At 40.9% G+C, this 21,511-nt stretch overlaps 1 protein-coding gene across 1 annotated transcript; it reads right to left on the bottom strand.

Moving 5' to 3' along the window:
• Positions 1-1,252: 1,252 nt before the first annotated feature.
• Positions 1,253-20,283, bottom strand: LOC122994296 (vang-like protein 2). Its single transcript, XM_044368908.1, has 8 exons — positions 20,199-20,283; positions 8,822-9,209; positions 7,078-7,201; positions 5,732-6,339; positions 3,920-4,053; positions 3,481-3,616; positions 2,239-2,482; positions 1,253-2,117 (listed from the first exon to the last, which is right to left on the bottom strand). Exons 2-8 carry the CDS (start codon positions 8,890-8,892, stop codon positions 1,857-1,859), a joined length of 1,578 nt encoding a protein of 525 aa, XP_044224843.1. The 5' UTR covers positions 8,893-9,209; positions 20,199-20,283; the 3' UTR covers positions 1,253-1,856.
• Positions 20,284-21,511: the final 1,228 nt, after the last annotated feature.

Raw genomic sequence — 21,511 nt, 5'->3', positions numbered from 1 at the left:
CAGCATGTTTCACTGTGCTTGTTTCAGCTCGTGGCACAAGGCGGTGATACGCTACTGCTGCAGAGGAGCTGCAGTGAGGAGTTACAATCACACGTCTGGTTTTGGGTTTTTTTTTTTTTTTGGAGAAATGCGTTGACGAGCAGCTCATAGTTAAACCACAGCTGCCTGGTCAGGACTGATTTCCTTATAAGTACATAGTTAAAAAAAAACAAAAAAACAAAACAAAACTTGAAATAGACTTTGACCTCATTTACACCTGCTATTAACATAAAATATGTGTCTGGATTCATTTGTAATGTATTAATAAGCATTCTTGTTTTCTGAATTCTACACTGTGATTGGATTTCAGTATAATTGTGGTCCGATGTAAACAATGATTTGTACATTTTCAGATAAACTGAAGAAATTTCAATGCATTCTGCGTGCAATTTACACCTTACCTTAAAAGGATTATTCTGGTAGTATTCTATATTTTCCTTACTGTTAACAAATGTCATGAAAAGACCAAAACCAACAGTAAATTGATCCTACAAACAATAATGTGTTATCTGTGCATCTGATATACCGTATACCTCTGTGCCATAGAGGTGCATTGTTGACCTAAAACTATTAAAAACACATGAATGAGCCACAGAGTTACAATAGGTGACATGTTCCTTCATTACCACTACACAAACAAATAGTTTATTTTTAGTCAATCCCACATAAAGCAGCTGAAAATAGTTCCCAGACACTGCGTTAATTTCCTCCTGTTTGACCACAGGAAATTATTCAGCCTTCCACAGAAATTAAATTATACCTTTGTGACCTGTTTTTTAAGATTCATATCCTGAGAGCAGTAGAAAGGGAAGGAAATCGAAAGTACTGAGAGACGGAATTACAGATTGTTGGTTTTGGTCTTTTTATGGGATTTGTTGGCAATAAGAAAAAAATAAAAATAAAACATCACCAGCCTTATTCTTTATCATCCTTATACAGACAAGATATTCAGATCCAGATCATATGTAAATACCAAGTGTAAATTGTGTCTTCCAGTTAAAACTGCAATATTCATTGTAAAAATGCCAGTGTAGAATAAAACAAAAGCTGCATATTTAGACAATCGTGAATGTGTGTAAGTCTGAAGTAGCCACAACTCAGGAATGTACTTCCATTTTTCTTTACAGTCAGATAAAAATACATTTTGGCCTTCAGGCCGCAGAAAAGCAACGTGTTAATTCAATGCACATAATGCTACATTCTGTAAGTAAAAAAAAAAAAAAAAAAAAAAAAAAGTCACACCCTCTAATATAAAAACAGTCCTCGCCATCTCAAGTAAAATAATACACTGACAGGGAACCAGAAGGCAGTGGTACACTAGCGTTGCAGTCAGAGCTGTTTTTAAGACACATGAAGAGGAAGTGAAAAATGTGATGTAATCCCCCTCCTCTGGAGTTTATGTGTTGAGTCAGCGCAGTAAAGTAGTCCAGTGGTTACAGCAAAAGAGGAGGCAAAAAGACAAAAAGTCCCCTTTAGAAAAAAGGTTGGTTTTTTTTGTTTTTTTTACAGCATGTTGTAAGATAAAGACTTAACAACACAGAAAATAAAAAGTCAAGGCATCCGTTTGTTGGACAATCATTGAGCTGATCACAGTTTGATATCAGAGCATCTGTGATGATCGTAAAACAGGGGGAGGATTCAGACTCTCCTTGAATGGGTTTCTTTGTCACAGTCAGGGGAAATGATTGGATATGAGTGGATCACATGGCCTCCACATGTCCCGCCACATCAGTGATCCAGCAGGAGCGAGCACGAAAAGAGAGGACAGCCGGGGGGGGGGTGTGTGTGTGTGAAAGGAGACACCTCAGGGGACGCCTTCACACCGAGGTCTCCGACTGCAGCCTCATGACGAACTTGTGGCTCTTTGGATCGATGAACTCCTCCCCGAGCCGCAGGAAGGGGAGCGGTGTCACCGTGACGACCAGGGAGAAGTCCAGGCGCCTCAGGGAGAATACCAGACCCTGTCGCAGGGCTGAAGTCACAGGCTCCTCGCTCACCAGAGTCCACTGGCGCCCCCTGCCATTCTGCTGCTGGTACTGCATGGTGGGGCCGGGGGTGAGGTAACGCTCCAGGAAAGCCTGGCAGGGAGGAAGAGGGAGGTTAATCATCATGACATCACTGAATAAGACATATTTTATTAAACGAGTAAGGTCATTTTAAATCTGAATCCCAAAAAATAAAGCCACAGTGATCACAAACCTTGGGCGTCATGTTGTGCGTGATGCAGAACTGCAGGTGTGTGAGGATGCTCTCCATGCTGTGGAAGGCCTGCTGCCGGGTCGTTCTCAGATATTTCTGCATGGCCCTCGCCATCGGGGCGAAGATGGCTTGAGCCGCCTCCCGAGGATCCATCACCTCCCGCGGGTGTTTGGGGGATGATGCGATCTCGTCCTCGTGGAGACGCTTGATGTGTGTGAAGGCCTCTTCTACCGCCACCACCAACCTAGAGGGTCGGCAAAAAACTGAATTTTTAGACGTCGTCAGCATTGTGGTTATTTCTCAACAGAATCTCCATTCAATTTGAAAATTCCTTTGGTCGCTTCAGCAGTGGAATCAGCATATCTTCACAGTCAAATTCTTTGTTTAGTCAGGACTGAGTGAAAATGGAGCTTCGAAGAAAAGGCAGCAATAAACAAAACCATATGTTGGGTAAGCTCTGATGAACAAATATTGTAGGAAAACTTTGGAAAATACAACACAAAAATACAAACTAGGAAAATTGTATTTTTCCCTAAACCCATCAGAAGGAGTAAATACTAAATTCTGCAATGGAACAACTTGAACAGAGGAAACACCAAGTTGAAACAGTTGAAACATTCATTGCATATTTCAGTCTACCCTCCTGCAGCAAACTCCAAAGTTTTGCAGGAGATCCTCAACAAACTGACAAGCTGTTTAATGTCACTAATAGCCAGAACAATGAGGACATGTGAGACACGACTGGCTCAAGTCATGCGTGTGACAGAATTAAGTCAGATTGTCAGAATATACATGTTGGCAAGACCTTATTGCCATCCTGGTGCTTCAGAGCGCTGCGAATTTAACAAACATGCCTTGATTTAGGTGATGAATGAATAAGAACCAAATGGGGTTACGTTTCAATTTCTGTTTAGTTTTCTGACTTTCCCTCTTTTAGAACAAACATTTCTGCTAAAAAAACCCCCAAAAAACATAAAACTGCATCTTATAATGTGCTACAAGATGTTCTTAACACCTTTTTAGTGTGACCTTAATTGACATCAAGGTGTCAGAACCCAAATGAGACATGGTTACAGACAAAAGATCTTAGTAAAACATGGATCACAGGTTTCACTTTGTCCACAGACAAAGACTACACATTGTCTGGAAGCATCTCCTTTGTTCGCTCCTCCACTGATCACATCACACTTATTTATTAACCTTAACAAACCCTGTAACTGGGAACTATCATCTGTGTCTGACCTGGCCTTGCGTTTGCGGACCCTGCGGTCCATCTCGGCCTCCTCGTAGTAATACTCGTTGTGGGAGTTGTCTCTCCTCCTGGCAGCGGCTGCTATCATGGCCCGGGACTGGCCTGTTGAGTTATTGGCTGGGTTTTCTGCAAGACGACACACGCAGAGAGAGGAATTAGTGGGTGGCAGTTGCATTTCAGGTATTTAGTTGACGCTCTTATCCACGTGAGATGAAGAGTCAAATAAAAATGTGAAATTTCCAACATTACAAACAGTAAGGAGGACTTATTATTCCTGTGCAGACGTGGGTAAAAACATGTTGCATTTATCTGCTGTATGTGTCAGACGACACCGATCTGGTACTGACGTAGGGTGATGAATGAACAAGGAAAATGAGGGAGTTCTGGATTAGAAAACAGGCGTCAGAGATGTGACAAGGCTGTATTTACCGTCCAGGGAGTAAACCTTGAAGCCAGTCATCTTCTTGGACAGAATGGACTTGGGCAGGTTGAGGAGGGCAGGGTTGTAGACGGAGAAGTCGCTGTAATAACGGTCCAACACCCAGACAGCTGCCCGCTGGATACTAAAACACAGAGCGTCAATCATCACTGCCAAAGTAAATACAGGTCAAACATCAGCTGCTGACTATAAAATGTAAACACAGATATAAGATAATACTGAATATTGGTGCCGTAATCAGTTCTACCTCTAACCAGAAAGTCATTACCAACAGGTTTATGGCTTTTTAACATGTTTTACTCGCTATTTGTAATCCCATTCTGTACTCATGTCTTTCATGACGGTAATGTTAAAAAATGAATAAATATCTGGATCTATATTATTGCAACTTAAATGACTATTTACTGTATAAGTCCACACAGTAGACCTTCAGAGGATTATACATTGGTAGGAGCCATTATTTTTGATTTTATAATAATTTTGACCCTAAAATAAACAGATTAAACTCATTTTCACCCAAATTTTTTGTCCCCCAGATGTTTTTTAGGATTAATCGTATGTGACAATCCAATTTTCTTTATTCTTAAAAACATATTTTCACATGTTTTTAATACTCAAAATGAAAGCTAGTCAATTCCCCCGATTTAAAAAAAAATTTAAAAAAAAAAAAATCATATTGCAAACAAACCTCAGTTTACTGTATCAGAGTTACAGCTGGTGAAAGTTACTGAAGTTCACTGATTTAGACTTTAAACTTTAATGGACAGAGATCGTGATCTTTTCCTGTGCGGCAAATCTCATCTATCTGATGCTCTGAGGATGCAAACACTCAGAAATATTAACTATCTAACATACTGTAGGTCTAGGTATCATATAAATTAATATTTGTCTCAGTGGAGTTATGCATCAAAGGTTATGGTGTTTGAGAAGCTTGTTCTGCATGCGGGTGCAAACATACACTCTTCCCTTTTATTTACATTTATGAGAGTTTGGTTCCAAAATGAGAAATAAATTACTGAAATACATGAAATCTACTCTTAGACAATATCTAACGGCACAATCTTCTACGTTGACTGACTATGGCGACTTCAAGTGGTACTATAAAAAAAAAAAAGAAGCTGACAGCATCTCACACACACACACACACACACACACACACACACACACACACACACACACACACACACACACACACACACACACACACACACACACACACACACACACACACACACACACACACAGCAGCAGTTTTCACTGAGATTGTCTCCTGTTTCTACAAACAAATAAAGATGCTGTCAGAATCATTTAAAAGATGCTATAATCAAAAAAAGAACTAAAAAACCAAAACACACAGGCTTCAAAAGATCTCATGGTATGCTATCAATATTTCTTAATATAATTCATTAATTTAATTTTAAACAGGATGTTGGGACTGGGCTGTGGACAATCAATCTTAAATGTAAACAGATTGGCTATAAATTACGCAGAACAAAGGCTTTGATAGGATGGAGCGGGACTGTGGAAAAAATATGAGACGTCTTTGCTGGTTGGGGTTTATAATTATATCCACTAGTACAACTGAAGATGCTTGTTTTCCAGAAATCACAGGCGGATTTCACTGGGTTTTAACCAATATTATAGTGTTTTATAAAAGTTAATAGGTAACCTAAGTCCTTTGTTGTCAGAACTATAAAAAATGCACAGTGTACCCTCAGCAAATCTAGCAACTCTTCTTTACTATTTGCACAGTAACCAAAGTTTCCGTAATTTTTTTATATTTTCCAAAACCACACACTAACCTGAGGTGACCCACGTTGTAGAACTTGCTGGCTCCGTCTGTGCTCCTGACAACCTTGAGGCAGAAGGCCGGCTGCAGGTGTCGGACCTCCAGCAGCACCAGAGCCAGGTACTGGATGAAGAGCAGTGCGTCCACCAGCGACGCAGCGTACTCCACGATCCCCCTGTAGTCCCTCTCCCGGGGCTCCAGCACCCGTACGCCGTAAAACAACCAGTACGACGCCACGAACAGGAACACCAGCACCATCAGCAGGCAGCGGAAGACGAAGAAGCGCGGGAGCGTAGCGCGAGGAGGGCGGAGGAACAGCGCCCAGGAGGAGATGAGCAGCACCAAGAGCTTGAAGGCCAAGGAGACGTAGAGGCCTTCGCAGGGCGTGCCGCAGGGCTCCAAGGCGTCGCGCCACAGCACCTGCGGTAGGATGAGGAAGGCTAAAGGCGTGACTAAGGCGAAGAAGCTCAGGCAGCCTCCCAGCGCCGGCCCGATGAAGCGCTTGCACTCCAGAGGAGTCGACTCCTCCAAATCTTTGGTGACGCGGGTCAGGTCCTCGTTGGAGATGCTGTGCTCTGAGGTGCCGGTGACGACGGTGGTGGTCTCGCCCCAGTTGTCATCCTGTCAGACAAAGAGAAGGAGATACAGGTTTATGATTGACCAATCAAATAATAAGCCTATCAATAATTATTAATCAAAAAATGTGCATTTGCTTGTTCTGGTTTCTCAGATGTGAGGATTAGATGCTTTTCTCTGTTTCATGCCGTTATAAACTGAATGTCTTTGCAACAAGCGATGTGTGGATGTCACTTTGGGGTACGGGAACATGTGATGGGCATTTTTCACTATGAAGAGTGAGAAAAAAATATGAGCCAAGGCCCTTAACTCAGTTATGAGAGGAAACAAGTACGAATAACAAACGCCTCATTACTATTTAAAGACAAACAGCTTCTCATGCCTCAGTCTCCTTAATGAAAACATGCCTCTTTACTTTAAATATTCCCTCTAAGACGCAGTTAGATAAATGTCAACACCTGTTCTTTCCCCGCTGACTGACAGGACAGCCATGGTTGAAGAAAAAATGACTGACAGCTCCAAGTAAAACACACTTGACTTCAACAGGAAAGCAATATTCTTCTGTTCTTAAGAGCTAAATGTGCCAGAGAAAAGAATTTGATAGGACCACAAAGCCTTTAAATAATAGTTTCAAGCCGTCACAGCAGGTAAAAGCTAACACATTAAAAACAAAGCCGACAGTTTACCAAGAAATGTAATTACCGCTGTTCACTCATAGAGGTCACGGATTAGTAACTGTGCAGTTAAAATGAACAGGCTTGCATGGAAAACAGCGTGACTGACCCTGTCGTCTCCGCGAGTCGACTCCGCATCGAGCAGAGGCTCTCCGGGAGTCTGGATGGTGACTGATTTGTCTGCACGACTGCTGCTGTCTCGGCTCTTAGAGCGGTGACGGTCCCTCCGATCCCTGTAAGACAAACACACAACAGCACACAGGGTAACTCGATTACTTTCCGTCACTCCGCTCGTGAATGATGTTTTGTGTAGCATGTTCAGGATGTGATATAGGAGACACTTCTTAGTATATTAAGCAGATGTGAAATATTCACTACATTTACAAGATTTGAAGTCATTTTATCTTCAGATTCCCAAAACAGATCGACTTGAGCGAATGTCTGCTTGGTTCCTACATATTAATGCTTATGTTTTTGCACATATTAAATGGTTCCACACTGATTTTAAGGTAGAAACATGGGGGGGGGGGGAATATTCTTGGGAGGGTTTGCTAGAACGCAGCCACCCTCAACATCCTCGACTAGCACGTTGAGATCTCAGAGAAGAAGAATTTATGCACTGCAGGCCTGTCAAGAGGAATACTGTATGTTTTACTGTTATATAAAGCTGCAGCAGCAAGCCGATCAATCGATCAGACAATTAATTTGCAAGTATTTTGATAATCGTATAATCGTTTTTAAGGAAAAACACTAAACATTTGCTGGTTGCAGCTTCTCTAATGTGAGGGTTTGAAGGTTTTATGTGTCACACATGATAATAAACTGAATATCTTTAGATTTTGACTGTTGAACCGACAAAAGAAGACGTTAAATGATGTCACCTTGAGTTCTCAGACATTATAAACAGGCATTTCTCACTATTTTCTGACATTTTATAGACAAAATGAAAATAATTGTTAGTTGCAGCCCTACAGTTGTAATTTATATATATATGTTCATTCGGACAGTGTGGACTGGACACATAACACAGCTGGAAACAGACAAAGTGACATCAGATCCAAAAACAAACAGCCTTTTCTTTATTGCTTAATTGTTGATGATGCAGAGCACCATCCTGGAAATTATCTCTTGGTGAATTTAGACCTTTGATTCATATCTGAAGTGTTAAAAAAACATGATCTAAACCAGCCCTTTAAATCCGATTAGATGAGGTCTCATCCTTGCGGTTGCACACCAAACAAACAAGCGTAGTTACACTCGTGTACAATTTAGGTTTGGCTTCTTATCAAACCCGCACTTTTACAAAATCACACCGTGTCCAGGCTGAACTGCTTCACTTAGCCAAGCTGGCTGATCACTGCTCTGATATTAATATATATATAAGCTACAATTTGTAACAACATAATACACAATCCATGATTCACAAGGAGCAGGGAGAAGAAAAAAAAACAGTACTACCTCTGCAAAAAGTAAAATTCTTTTTAATGGAGTTATGTTTTGGATAAATATATTTTAAAAAGTGTAATACATGATATATCTTGAGCTAATATTCTTCTAAATTTTCAGCAATAAGAAACTGACGTGTTATTTTCCTTTTTTGAGCGTAGACGGTGCCAAAACTGGGAACTCAGCAAATGATTTACTTCGATTTTAATCATTTTTAATCCACCAAAAATGTGGCCTACTTGTTAGTAACAGTCAGTACGTGTCCCCCCTGCGCATATTTGTATATTTGGTGGAAATAAACTCACCCAACCAGCCTCCAAGAACTTTCTAAACATGAATACGTTGAATGGTTGCTGCTAAAAGTCCAGCAGGAGAACGATGATGTTAAAGTCATCTGCGTGACCTACCTGTGCTTGCGGGAGCTTCGGGAGTGGGACGACTTGTATGAGTAGCCCGAGTACTGCGACTCGTTGTCCATGTCTCGGGTCGGCGGTGAGCGGGCTTTACGGGCCCCGCCTCCTCCTCCTCCCCCCGTGCCGCGCTGCTCGCCTACTCCTCCCAGCTGGCTCTTACGCTCGGAGATGGACTTGGTGGAGAGAGCCAGGGGCAGCTTGAGCAGGTCAACCTTACTCCTGAGGGAATCTATCTTGGAGGCCGATGAGGAGGGAGCAGGAGAAGGGAGGCGGGCGAGCGGGGGAGGCTACAGAGAGGAGGAGAAGAGGAGGAGGAAGAGGGACGAGGGCGAGGATGGCGGGTGGGAGAGTCGCAGCAGGGGAGAGCTGAAGTGGCCGTGATCTGAAAGAGATGAGCAGAGGGAGAAAGTCGGTCAGATCAGTGTCACTTTTCCACGTTACTGATTATTGTAGCTGCGTGAAATTATTTAATTATTATTAAATTAATGATGTTGTCTACTATGAATATTACAAGATGTCATTTTATTCTAATCTTAGGTTTCCTCTTTAACATCTGAACAAGGACGACAGATGAAAATCTCTCTAGCTCATTTACAGTTTTTTTTATTTCTGTTGATTAATGAACATCGTCCCTCTCAAATGAATGTAAAAAGCATTTTAACATGCTAACCTCATGGCTGTCAACTCTTCGTCTTCCTTTTATTTACAAATTTATGCAACAGTTTCACCACAACTACAAATATTTTGTAGGTCTTGGTTTAAATGTTAAGTTTTAGTTAGCGTCCCGTAATGATTGCAATGTTTCCAGCCTGTCAGTGCTTAAAGTTTTGGGGGAAATCACTGACAACTCAGTGCTGCACCAAGTCTCTCAAAGATTCAGCGTCAGAGTTGAGTTTTAAAGGGCAGGTTCACAATTTTTCCAAGTCTTTCTTAAACAGTCAGGAGCCCAAATGAACATTGAAACATGTTTTTCTTGCTGTAATTATTCCTCCTGTTCATGCTGACCATTAGAAGATCCCTTTATAATGCACTGCAAGTGATGGAGGAGAAAATCAACAACATCCTTCTGTGCAAAAATGCATTTAAAAGTTTATCTGAAGCTAATATGAAGCTTCAGTTGTCCAAATGAGTCAAATCAAGTAGATATCTTTCAACATTACAGTCTCTTTAGTGGCAAAGTTCCTCTCTTTGTGACTATACTTCCACTGCAGCTCAACAGGGAAACACTGTCAGAGGAAACACAAAGAGGGAGTCTGATGCTAAACAGACTGTAAATGTGGCAGATGTCCACTAGATATGACTAACTCAGACTGCTGAAGCCTCATATAAACTTCAGATAAACTTTAAAAACATTTTTTCACAGAAGGAGGGCTGTGGATTTTGTCCCCCATCACTTACATCGAAAGTCCAAGTAAATAAGTAAAGAAAGCTTATTTATATAGCACCTTTCACAGACACCAGTCACAAACCGCTTCAAAGACAGAATAAACAAAACAAAGATAAACAACAGATAAAACAAACAGTGGGGAAAAACGGGCATAATACCACATGCTGACGAAATGCCTATCTGAACAGATGGGTTTTAACTGCTTTTTAAAAGAGTCCACAGAGTCCAGAGACCTCGGACTTACTGGGAGACTTATTCCAAAGCTTAGCTTCTGCCAGCTGGAATGCATGATCTCCCTGAGTCTTAAAACATGTCTGGGGAACACTTACAAGACTCTGGTAAGAGCACCTAAGAGCTCAGCTGGTGGTGCGGGGGAGTAGAAAGTCCATGTAGTGATCTATAGGTGAGCAAAGCACATTATAAAGGGATCTTCTAATGATCGGTGTGAACAGGAGGAATGATTACAGCAAGAAAAACATGTGTCAATGTTAATTTGGGCACCTGACTGTTGCTTTAAGTCAGACTTTTAATTGTGAAGCTATCTTTTAAGAAGTCAGTCAAGCCTGATTATAGTGAGTTCAAAGTGAAACTCCCTTTAAACTCAGAGTTCACGTATGTGGGAGTCGAACCTCTCACCCCGGCAGAGCGAGCGCTGTGATCTCTCCACCGAGTGACACTTAAAACACATTAACCCTCTAAACTGAAGCTTTAGTTTTGGCTCCGCGTGCTTGTATCACGTCCTCCAGGTCTTGGCCGAGGTTAATCATCACACGACTGTATCTCCTCACACCAAGGAGCGAGCTTTAGCCGCCGTTAGCTCTGACACAATGGCAGCCATATTGGATTACTGTGTTTTCACAAAACTTGTTTGCCCTCTCCCTCCCTCTCGCCGTCTCACATTCCCTCCCGCGCTCCCCCCGTCCCCCGGGAAACAGGGCCTCTCCGCTGCCATGGCGATGAAAGAGGGTGTTCAGCTGGAGGGGGATTGGAGGCTGACAGTTGCTGTGGAAACCTGACCTTACGCCGCCCTCTGCCACTCTGTTCTCCACGCTGCCGAAAAATCGCCAAAACAAAAGTGTTGGCATGACGGATGTTGGACTGTCATACGGTGGTTAATTGATAAAGGGCGGGTGTGGTTCGCTGGCTTTGATTGGCCCCTCTGTGGGAAATGGAAAGGGGCGTTAGCTGCCATCACTGTCTTACAGGGTCCTGATTTAACTTAATGTGGCTTTTATGCTCCATCAGCGCCTTTGTGTTTAAAATCCACTTCCCCTTGGAGCCAAATACTGTACGACAACCAATCTGTGAGGGATTTCACCGTGTTTATCCACATTATATAACCAGCACGATCCTTTGTTTTATTGTCTTCCGTTCATATTTCATCTCAGAAGGAAGTTCCCTCACCCAGGACCACTAAATCTTACCAGACAAAAAGAACATTTCTGAGCCCCCGAAGCTACTCGTTGAACCTCAACAACATGCTTATTCCAAACCACAAAACTCAAAATGACTAACAGCTTCTGCCTGGTGCATCATCGTACGCTTTCATCTTTAGTAACGGCAGAGGAACGAGCATCTTACGCTCGGAGCCGTGCTGTGCTTTTCCATATAAAGTGCAGAAAAACTGTCATGTTTCATGCTGACCACATGATATCTCTGCAAAAGGGAGAGGAATCCGCCTTCTGAATGTCACGCAACAGGAGCAAACACTTATTTTAGATCATGTAGAATTGCATGACATTTAACTAAAAAAAAAGCACATTAAAAGAAAGTCAAGATTCAAACTCGCTCGCTCTGAACAGATCAGTCACTGCAGATTCACATGGAGGAGCAGATTTAAGTGGGGTAAAGTTAAAAAAAAGGTGCTGAAGGAGAACATCCAAATATTCCCAGACGAAGCGCATATTTCTGGACTAAATCTAAACAGTGTTTTTATCTAATTGCTGTGGAGGTGTAGTTGCTACATGCCCCTACAGACAGAGAGATACTGGCCAAAATAACAATCAGAAATCTTCTCTGGCCTTAATGTTTAGCCCACAACCTCATAAAAATAACAATTAAGCTATTATTGCAATGCTGTCCATATTTTTAAAGCAATTACACCGTGAGATGAGTCATTCTGTAATGAAGAGCAGGTCTCACTGATCCTTGAACGTACTGAGGTGGAAATACAGATTTCAGCAGCGTATTTACCCCTGTACAGCTCTGACATCATCATACATGAAATAATACAAACATACAGCAGAGTAGGATACCTGACAGTCTCTTCTATGACATCAAAAGTCTTTATAAGCTTCACGGGACACAAACATGCCGAACCTCTATCTAATTAGCTATAGCAACCACAGGCAAAAACATGAAGGGCCCATATGTACCTAAAGACCTCAGAGAGCAATTAAAGGACCAAAAATAGACGTCTAAATCCCTGCCAGTGACCCCTAAAGGTTGCCTGATATCAGACAGAATTTGATAGGGCGGATTCAAAAGGTCTGGACCCGAAAGCTGCAATGTTCAGTATTTTACACTCTTCAATACAAAAGTGTTGGACACAGTAAATAATCCAGTGACAACTTCAGTTTGACACTGAAGTAACATCAGAAGATGGATCAGTGAGTGCTGCTGTTTTGTTTTGTTCGATTTCCTACATTTCCCAGGATGGTTTTTGGCACAGTGATGGAACGTTGCTGTTTTTAGCCAGAAAATGTGTGTTTGGGCAAATAAGTCAGTGTATGAAATATAGGAGTTGTTGCTATTATGGTTAATTATCACAGAATTATCTTGATGTCATTGTTATGATATAATCATACACACTCAAATGGTTTTATTGTTATTGGTAAATCCAACATTTTGGAAAAATTAAAGACTATAATCAAGTATTACAGAAATTAATGCTCTCTGTCATCACATTAAATATGACTTTATAATGACTATGTGAACAGTATGGTCTGTTACTGCAACTTATTCGATCAAAACGTGACTTTCTTTCTGCAGGACTGCTGAACTTTTGTTTAAATCAACATTTCCTGTTTTAATTCAGAGGGACTGACATCAACTTTTAGCACTGACCTTTCAATTGCATGACAACCTGACGTCATGACACTAAACTATTTTTAAAGAGTCACGCCACCAATTTTACACATGAAGCTCAGTTTGTTCATCGTTGTTCGCAGCATTCAGCTTGTATAATGTCTTCTGAGAAAAATAACCCCGATGATGTCATCAGGCTTATCTCAACTTATGCTAGGAGACTACAAATTTAAAAGAAAAAGCCTCTGATACAAACTGGAGGTTCAGAGCTTGAAAGAGGTGGGTGTTTTCTAGGAGGTTTCTGATGAAAGATGCTATTCAGTTGCATTGTGGGAAATGTAGGATCCAGTGTTTTTGGCGCTTGAGTCAAACTAAAGACTAAAAGCGAGGTATCTTTGAGCTTCGATTTTGACCATTATAAATAAAATCTGTTTCTCACAAGCCCCCTACCTTTAAGGAAACGACATACAGAACTCACAGGAGGACACCTTTAACTGAAAGTCATCTAAGATTATTTTCTCGATGAATCATTTGGTCTATAAAATGTCTGAAAATGGTGAAAAACGTTCCCAAAGCCCAAGGTGACATTCTTAAATGTCTACTTTTTGTCCGTAGCCCTCTGTTGACTGACTGATTGTTGTAGCTCTATTCGCAATATGAGCACATAATGTCATAATGTTGGCAATAGAGCTGCAAGAATTGGTCAATTAATTGATTAGTTGACTGTTTTGATAATTGACTGATCGTTTTTTGAGCAGAAATGTCAAACATTTGCTGGTTGCAGCCTTTCAGATTTGAAGCATTTCTATGTCAAACAACATTAAACTGAATATCTTTGGATATTTGATTGTTGACCAGACAAAACAAAACATTTTAAGACGTCACCAGAGGCTGTAAGAAATTATAACTGGCATTTTTCACTATTTTCTGACTTTTTAATGCCAAAACGATAAATTGAAAAAATAATTGTTAGTCACAGCCCTGGTTGGCAACACAATACATTTAAATTATTGTCCAGCCCAATAGTTTAACCTGTAAATATACACGATGAAACATGATCATTTAGTCCCTTCACCCTCTTCATTATGGTACAAGTATCTCTTACTGGTATCCTTGAACAACACCATTTACTCTACAGCCTGTCTGCCGTACCGTCTGTGTCTCTGTCAGACTGTTAGTGAGAATATGACAGAACACTTGATCTAGAAAGGTGTGGTCCAGTAGTGAGATGGATAAGGTTTCCTATTCATCCCAGTGTCCTCTGGCCTACTTAATGAGCCACACCAGGACTCGTCACATTGTCCTCACTTTAGCAGCGTTAATGTTGAATTAATGTCATAACTTGTGTACGGGTCCGTCTGAGCTACAGCCTGTAAAAACATAACCTGTCTTTGTTTGTGTCTTTTGATAATCTGCTTCTCTGCATACACAGGTTCATTTCTTTTCATCCTACTCAGCTATTGTTCCTGCCTGGACAGCCATTGTTAACCGAACAGTGGCTCAATTCTTCGCATTATTTCAGGATTTTTACAAACAGCTCATTCGTTTCTCACAACCCTTTCTTCAGTAACTTCTTCAAAGTGTGAAAACCTGATTTCTAAAAAACAAGAAAATGACCCGTTGTTCACTTCACTTCAACTACAGGCCAGTCCTGTAATCTGTGTGTGTGTGTGTGTGTGTGTGTGTGGTCTGAGATTAAACAGTCATCATGTCGGGCTTCATGCCTACTAGTGCCACAGTTGGACGGTTTCATGACTAGTCCAAAGGGAGTGTAAAGTAATTTAATATGCATCATTAACTGATAGCAAAGATAAGTGTTTTCTGCACAAACATTCACTAGAAAAAAAATTGTATTTTTCCAGACATTGCTACCTTATCTTATAGGCACGCAACACTCCTTCTAAAGAGAACCAGAGTCACATATTTAGAAGTACTGCAGTCATGAGTCCAAAGTCTCTCATATCTTGTATTATATCTTCTGCAAACTGTATTTCTCTACATTATCATTCGGTAGAGTTAGTTAGGTATGACACTGGTGGTTCCTTTGGTTCATTTTCTGCCTAAAACTGTCAGATTTAGTCTAAAGAATATGAAAATCAGCATTAAAAATCTCAACATGTGCAATAAGTGTATAATCGTAGTGTAAATCTCTCTGACTCGTGTTGTCAAACGGCACCAAATTCCCAGAAATATCACAGAGGACACGACCTTGAAGTCCTTGACGGTAGCTACAGTCCTGCTTTTAAACACTTCACTTCAAAATCCAAGTAGAAATGATAGTCATGAGTAAAGCTACACTGTTTACTAAATAATCTTTAATTAGGGCTCAGTATTGAGCTTCGATACAGTTTTTGTACTGACTGAAATATATCCGTCACAGTATAAATAATGTCAAGTCCCTAAAGTTACAGCTGAGTGTTTTGGTCAGACTATTGTTTACTTTTCGGGGCGGCTGTGGCTCAGAGATGGAGAGCGGGTCTTCCACTAATCAGAGGATCAGCTGTTGGATCCCCGGCTCCTCCAGACCGCATGTCAAAGTGTCTTTGGGCAAGATACTGAACCCCAAATTGCTCCCGAAGGCTGTGCCATCAGTGTGTGAATGTGTGTGTGAATGAGTGAATACTGACATGTAATGTGAAGCGCTTTGAGTGGTTAGCAGACTAGAAAGAAGCTACATAAATGCAGCCCATTTACTATTTTTCTTTTATCACATTTTGCTTATTTTATGGGCTATTTTCTTTAGGAAAACCTAAACCTATTCAAACCTGGTTTTTTGGCCACTTGGAAGCGGTGGAAACAAGCTGCAAACACAACTTTTAAGTTGGTATGGCTAATGTGTTAGCAAATAGTTACTAATTTACACATCTAGCAGACACAGAGCAACATTAGCATTCATTTGGAGTCGTGTTTCTGTCCTCCTGGTGAATGTATGTTAAATATTCACTCTCCTTTTAGCTCCCTTTTGCTCTCCACCAACTCCTGAGAGAAATATTTAGCTCTTTAGCTGCTAAATGTTGCACAAAGCTCACCAGCTAGTCATTAACTCTGTCTGTTTGCCGTTTGGTGCTGAGCAGCTAGCGTACGGTTGCTGAAAACAGCTGCTGATAACGATACAGTGAGAGGAGTGAGAGGTTTTGTGGAAAAGGGTTTTTATAATCCTTATTATGGAGGTGTTGAAGTATTGTTTTCGTATCAATATGAGACTCAAGTATCATATAGGCACAGATAGCAAAACATATTTAAACGACATCCAAATGCCCAAATGATGATTTTAGCTGTCAAAAATCAATATTCATATATATATTAGAGCTGCTTTTACATCATATCTTTGCTCTTTCATAAGTTTTGTTGTAGACTAAATCTCAAGCACTCACTATTACCCATCTTGCATTTGCTTTGGAAGCTCACTTCTATTTCTGTGGTTTTGTTTTTAAATATTATGTTCTTTAATGTATGGATCTAATGCTTAATATTAAACATATTTCTTAACGTCTGTATTTCTTTTATGCAAAATATAAAGAACTTTGATTTACTTTTGTGTAAGAAATGAACCATACACACAAACTCACCGTACCTCAAAAAAGTGAACATGTTGACGTTAAATCCTAAAGGCCAGTGGGTTCGTGCTACTCAATAAAACGTTCAAACCGTCAATTATGAAACTAATTAATCAGGAATTTTGCTGTAAACACGCAACTCAAGTCACAAGATGTTTAAAAACGCTGAGATGTAGGATTTTACAGCCTCTTTTACCTCCCAAAGGCAAAAAGAAATCAAGCTGTCATCTAAGGCTGCAAGTAATGAGTGTTTTCATTATCAAGTAATCTGCTGATTCATTGTTTGGTCTATAATATGTCAGAAAATGGTGAAAAATGTCGATTTCCCAAAGCCGAAGATGACATCCTCAAGATCTTTTTTTGTCCACAACCCAAATATATTCAGTTTACTGTCATAGAAGACTTAAGAAACTAGAAAATATTCACGTTTAAGAAGCTGGAATCAGAGAATTGTGACATTTTTTCCTCAAAAAAAAAAAATGACTCAAAGCGATTAATCGATTATCAAAACAATCAGCGATTAATTTATCAGTCGGCAGCTACTCGATTAATCGCCGCAGCTTTACTGTCATCAAACATTTCGAGCTGCTGGCCCCGAGACAGCAGCTGTCACAGTGGAGAAGCAATCTGGGCCGTCTCTGAAATGACCAGCTCCATTCAAACAGCCATTTGAGGCCTGATATACCAACTGTGAAAATAAGCGTGCACACACCCAGGCTGCTGCTGCTGCTGCAGCCGGGGAAAAGGCTCATCAGTGCACCAGGGCCACACACACACACACACACACACACACACACATATATATATATAGGGCTGAGCACCACCCACTGCTGCCTGCGACGACATCAGTAAAACCAGCAAAAAAACAAGACAACTGCTACTGTCAGCCAGAGCGCACACATGGCCGGCAAACTGGAGCATGTGTGTGTGTACAAATCTCACAGGGTGTGGTTGAATCAACAGGCCCGTCCTCTGCTCGCTGCTGTGAATCAAACAGATCCCAGCTTACAATCTGTCCGACATATTCCTACAAAGTGCTGCAGGGACAGGAAGTGAGATGAAACGAAGGGGGTTTTAATTAACGATTAATCCGTTAGTTCGTTCGGTCTTTAAAATGTCAGAAAATTGTCAAAAATGTTGTTTCCAAAAGCCCAAAGTGACGTCCTCAAATGTCTTTTTTTTTTTGTCCTAACCAACAGTCCACAACCTAAAAATCATCAAAGACAATATCCAAATAGAATCAGAAGATTTGGAGCCTTTTTCCTTAAAAAAAAGACTCAAAACGATTGATTATCAACATAGCTGCAGATTAAGTTTCTGTCAATCGACTAATCGATCGTTGCAGCTTGCAAGCATTCAGATTCAGAAGAAATCCTGCCAGACATTGATGTTAAACGGTTAGTTCACCCAAATCACAAACAACATATTTTCCCCACTTAGCCGTTTAGATGACTAAGAGTGTTTAGTTTTATTTCCTCAAGTTTTAAAACCACTGAGATGTTTAACTCCGCCCCTTTACGACAGAGGAGTATGACGTTTGTGTTGCTCAAAGCAATCAAATAACAAATCAACAACACACCTTTCAAGAGACTGAACGACTGATACAACTGACAACAGCTTTCATTAGACGTTCATTTGTTAAAGGTAGAAAACAGTCAACACTGTGTCTACACAGACGTTAGCTTTCCTGAATAGAACGATATTATTGTATTATTTCATCTAAATCCTTGAACAGCGTAGTACAACTTAAATTATGTGATCTTTTTGTGGGCGACAACCTCGTTTATATGATTCTGTTTTCTAGTATTAACTTCCATCTTCTCATGTATTTGCATTACATTCCTGTCAGAGCAAAGCGTCTGTTTTTCTGATGATAAAATATTCCATTTATGGATGAAAACATATTATGCCGCTACAAGATAAACCAGCTCTGTTTCCAATCCAGCTGACCAGAAATGACATACAGTATCTCCTTGTTTGTTATGTATGACACAACAGATATATAACATGCTATTGTGCACAAAATATGACAGAATGTAAAGTTAGATGAATATAACTGATAGTGAAACATTCATTTCCAGCCACCGTATGTGTGTTGTGTGAGTTAGAAAACTGACCCGCAACCTTGAAAACATGTAAGAAATCTTTCTTATCTTCCAGCGAACAGAATATATTTTCATCCAGATGGTTAGAAAAGTCTTTGTGGATTCTCCTGAACAGCAGTACGTCTTGTTAAAACGACCTTCTGGGATCTTCAAAGATTTCCAGGCATTTATCTTTTAAGGAAAACGGATGCTTGTCCAGTCGCTATCTTGATGAAGACCGGTGGTCTCTGAAAACACCGGATGGAAATGATTGTTTGATCTCTGACCAAGATGATCCCAAAAGTCTGTCAATAAACCAAATGGTACAACAAGGGGGGGGGGGGGGGGAAAGGCAGAATTGTGGTTTTGGGGATTTGTTGAACTGAGCCTTTAAATATAAACAGGCTGACTGGGCGGATGTTATGGTGTATTAATTAACTCTAATGGTAGAAAAAACACTAAAATAGAATAAGTGGTGCTCCAGAAAGACTCTTTAGTTACATTTAAATACAATTTCTTAATCTTTTATCTGTCGTATCATTGTGTCGCTTACAGTTAATTTACACTGTCGTCCTGCTACTTTATGGTATCTTCATGTCCTCTGGATGCAGTTTATAGTCAAACTTTGCTGTTTTCTTTCACTCTAAAACAGTGGTGGTCAAACTATCTCACATCAAGGACCCCTATGTGCACACAAGTTAGACCACAGACCCCCATCTGATAAGATTTTTGCGTTTAGATGTTGTACTACAGATTAAAGTGTATGAATCCCATGACCAAAACAGTCATACATGCTGTCATTGTGCTACTTATGGATGGAATTACAGTGAAAATAAATGATTCCCCTTTTTGCTGGGGACCCCCCTCCCTCCCTCCCTCCCTCCCTCAAAGACCCCTGGGGGTCCATAGACCCCACTTTGAGAACCACTGCTCTAAAGTGTATTTATGGCATTATAAAAGATTTCCCTCACAAAGTTAATCCACGACCCTTATTTCAACTGTAGAATTAAGACTTAACAAACCCAGCAGCATATCAAACAGTGTCTACAGCAGATCCAAACCGGGCCTGTGACTGCAGCAACATTTCACTGTTTCACTTTGAGTTTCAACGAAGCTATTTGGACACATTTCAGCTCTTCACTTCGTGCTGCGGGTAACATGGATCGAGAGTCAAGCTGCATTAATAATTCAACAATATTCCACATGCACAAAAGGCTACAAGAGGCTAAACTTACTGTGAGTAACCGGCAGCATTTATGGGGGGGGCACACACACACACACACACACACACGAATATTAAGAGTTGTGCGACCTACAAAGATGAGAAAAGGAGGGTGCTGTGGTGAGGCAGGACAATGGGAGACTCCCAGGCCCCACTGGTCGCGCGTCCTGGTGCCAAATTATCCAAAAAAATGCTCGTTCCCTTTCTTCCCTCTTTGCTTTTCCAAACGGGACGCCCTCGCAGTAAATGAATGGACGCTCTCAAGATTCCCACCAGTCCTGCTCCGAGGAAGAAGATTCAAAAAACCTCCGGCCTACAATCACACTGGACGCGCTTCCAGACGCATCACCAGCTGTCCGCTTTCTTACGCTTTAGTTGCATTTCTACAGACAACACTCTTCCTCCCAACGTTTAAAAATCGGTCCGGAGAGCTACGTGGCCTCGGTGTGAGCGACAATAGAGACCAATGAGGGTCCTAAACTTCCCTGCGGTTTCAAAAAAAAAAAAAAAAAAAAAAAAAAAAGGCGACCACCACCGCGTCCTCTCGACTATTGTTTGGGGAAACCGGAGATCCTCGGCGCCCCAAATCCTCCCCTCTCTTTCCGCCTTACAGCAACGCACATGCACCCATATCACCGCCACCAGCGATTCAAGACATTTTCCACAGAAAAATACTACTTACTTATTCCAGATTGTCCATTCAGGTATTTTCTCACTTTCCACTTTCTTTCCACTCAGCCGTAGCACCGTGCGCCCCGCCTCCGCTCCAGTTTGGCCCCTCCTCCGCTTTCCCCTGGGGGCCAAGGCCTGTGAAACGGGGTGGTTCAGCCACAACACATTTACTACCTCTTAGATATTTCTGTGTGTGTGTGTGTGTGTGTGTGCTCACTGAGAAGGACTGGACGATATAATGGAGTCACACAAGTGGCTCACACCGCAGAGAGACAGTTTATGGAGCTGCTGATTGGAAAAAAATCCTTCAAACCATCATCACCATCATATTTAAATACTATCTGACCTTTATGGAGCTGTAAAGAGACATTTATGAATCCAAACCAGCCTATTAAAATACATTTTGGACATAAGAATCACTTGCTTGACAAAACAGATCCTAATTTAAGCTTTTTTTTCCCTGTAAAGCGGTAAATTATTTAAGTATTTTACTAAGTACTTTCAGTACTGAAACGATTAGTCGATTAAGCAATAAGTCGATCAATAGAAAAATTGATCTGCAGCCTTTTTGATAATCAGCGCATTGTTTTTGATTCCAGCTTCTCAAATGTGAATTATTTTCTGGTTTCTTTAATCTTCGATGGTCTTTAGGTTGTTGACTGTTGATCAGGACAAAAAGAGACATTTGACGAAACATTAATTAAAATTTTTCACCATTTTCTGACATTTCATAGG

Source organism: Thunnus albacares, chromosome 12 (genome assembly GCF_914725855.1).
Source record: "Thunnus albacares chromosome 12, fThuAlb1.1, whole genome shotgun sequence".
NCBI lineage: Eukaryota > Metazoa > Chordata > Actinopteri > Scombriformes > Scombridae > Thunnus > Thunnus albacares.
Note: the sequence above shows the minus strand (reverse complement) of the source record. Positions and strands in the feature narration are given on the sequence as shown.

Coding starts and splice junctions, on each gene's coding strand:
- LOC122994296 (XM_044368908.1), bottom strand. CDS start 8,892: ATGGACAACGAGTCGCAGTACTCGGGCTACTCATACAAGTCGTCCCAC. Junction 7,202..8,821: donor CGAAGCTCCCGCAAGCACAG/GTAGGTCACGCA, acceptor TTTGTCTTACAG/GGATCGGAGGGACCGTCACC. Junction 6,340..7,077: donor CGACTCGCGGAGACGACAGG/GTCAGTCACGCT, acceptor TTTGTCTGACAG/GATGACAACTGGGGCGAGAC.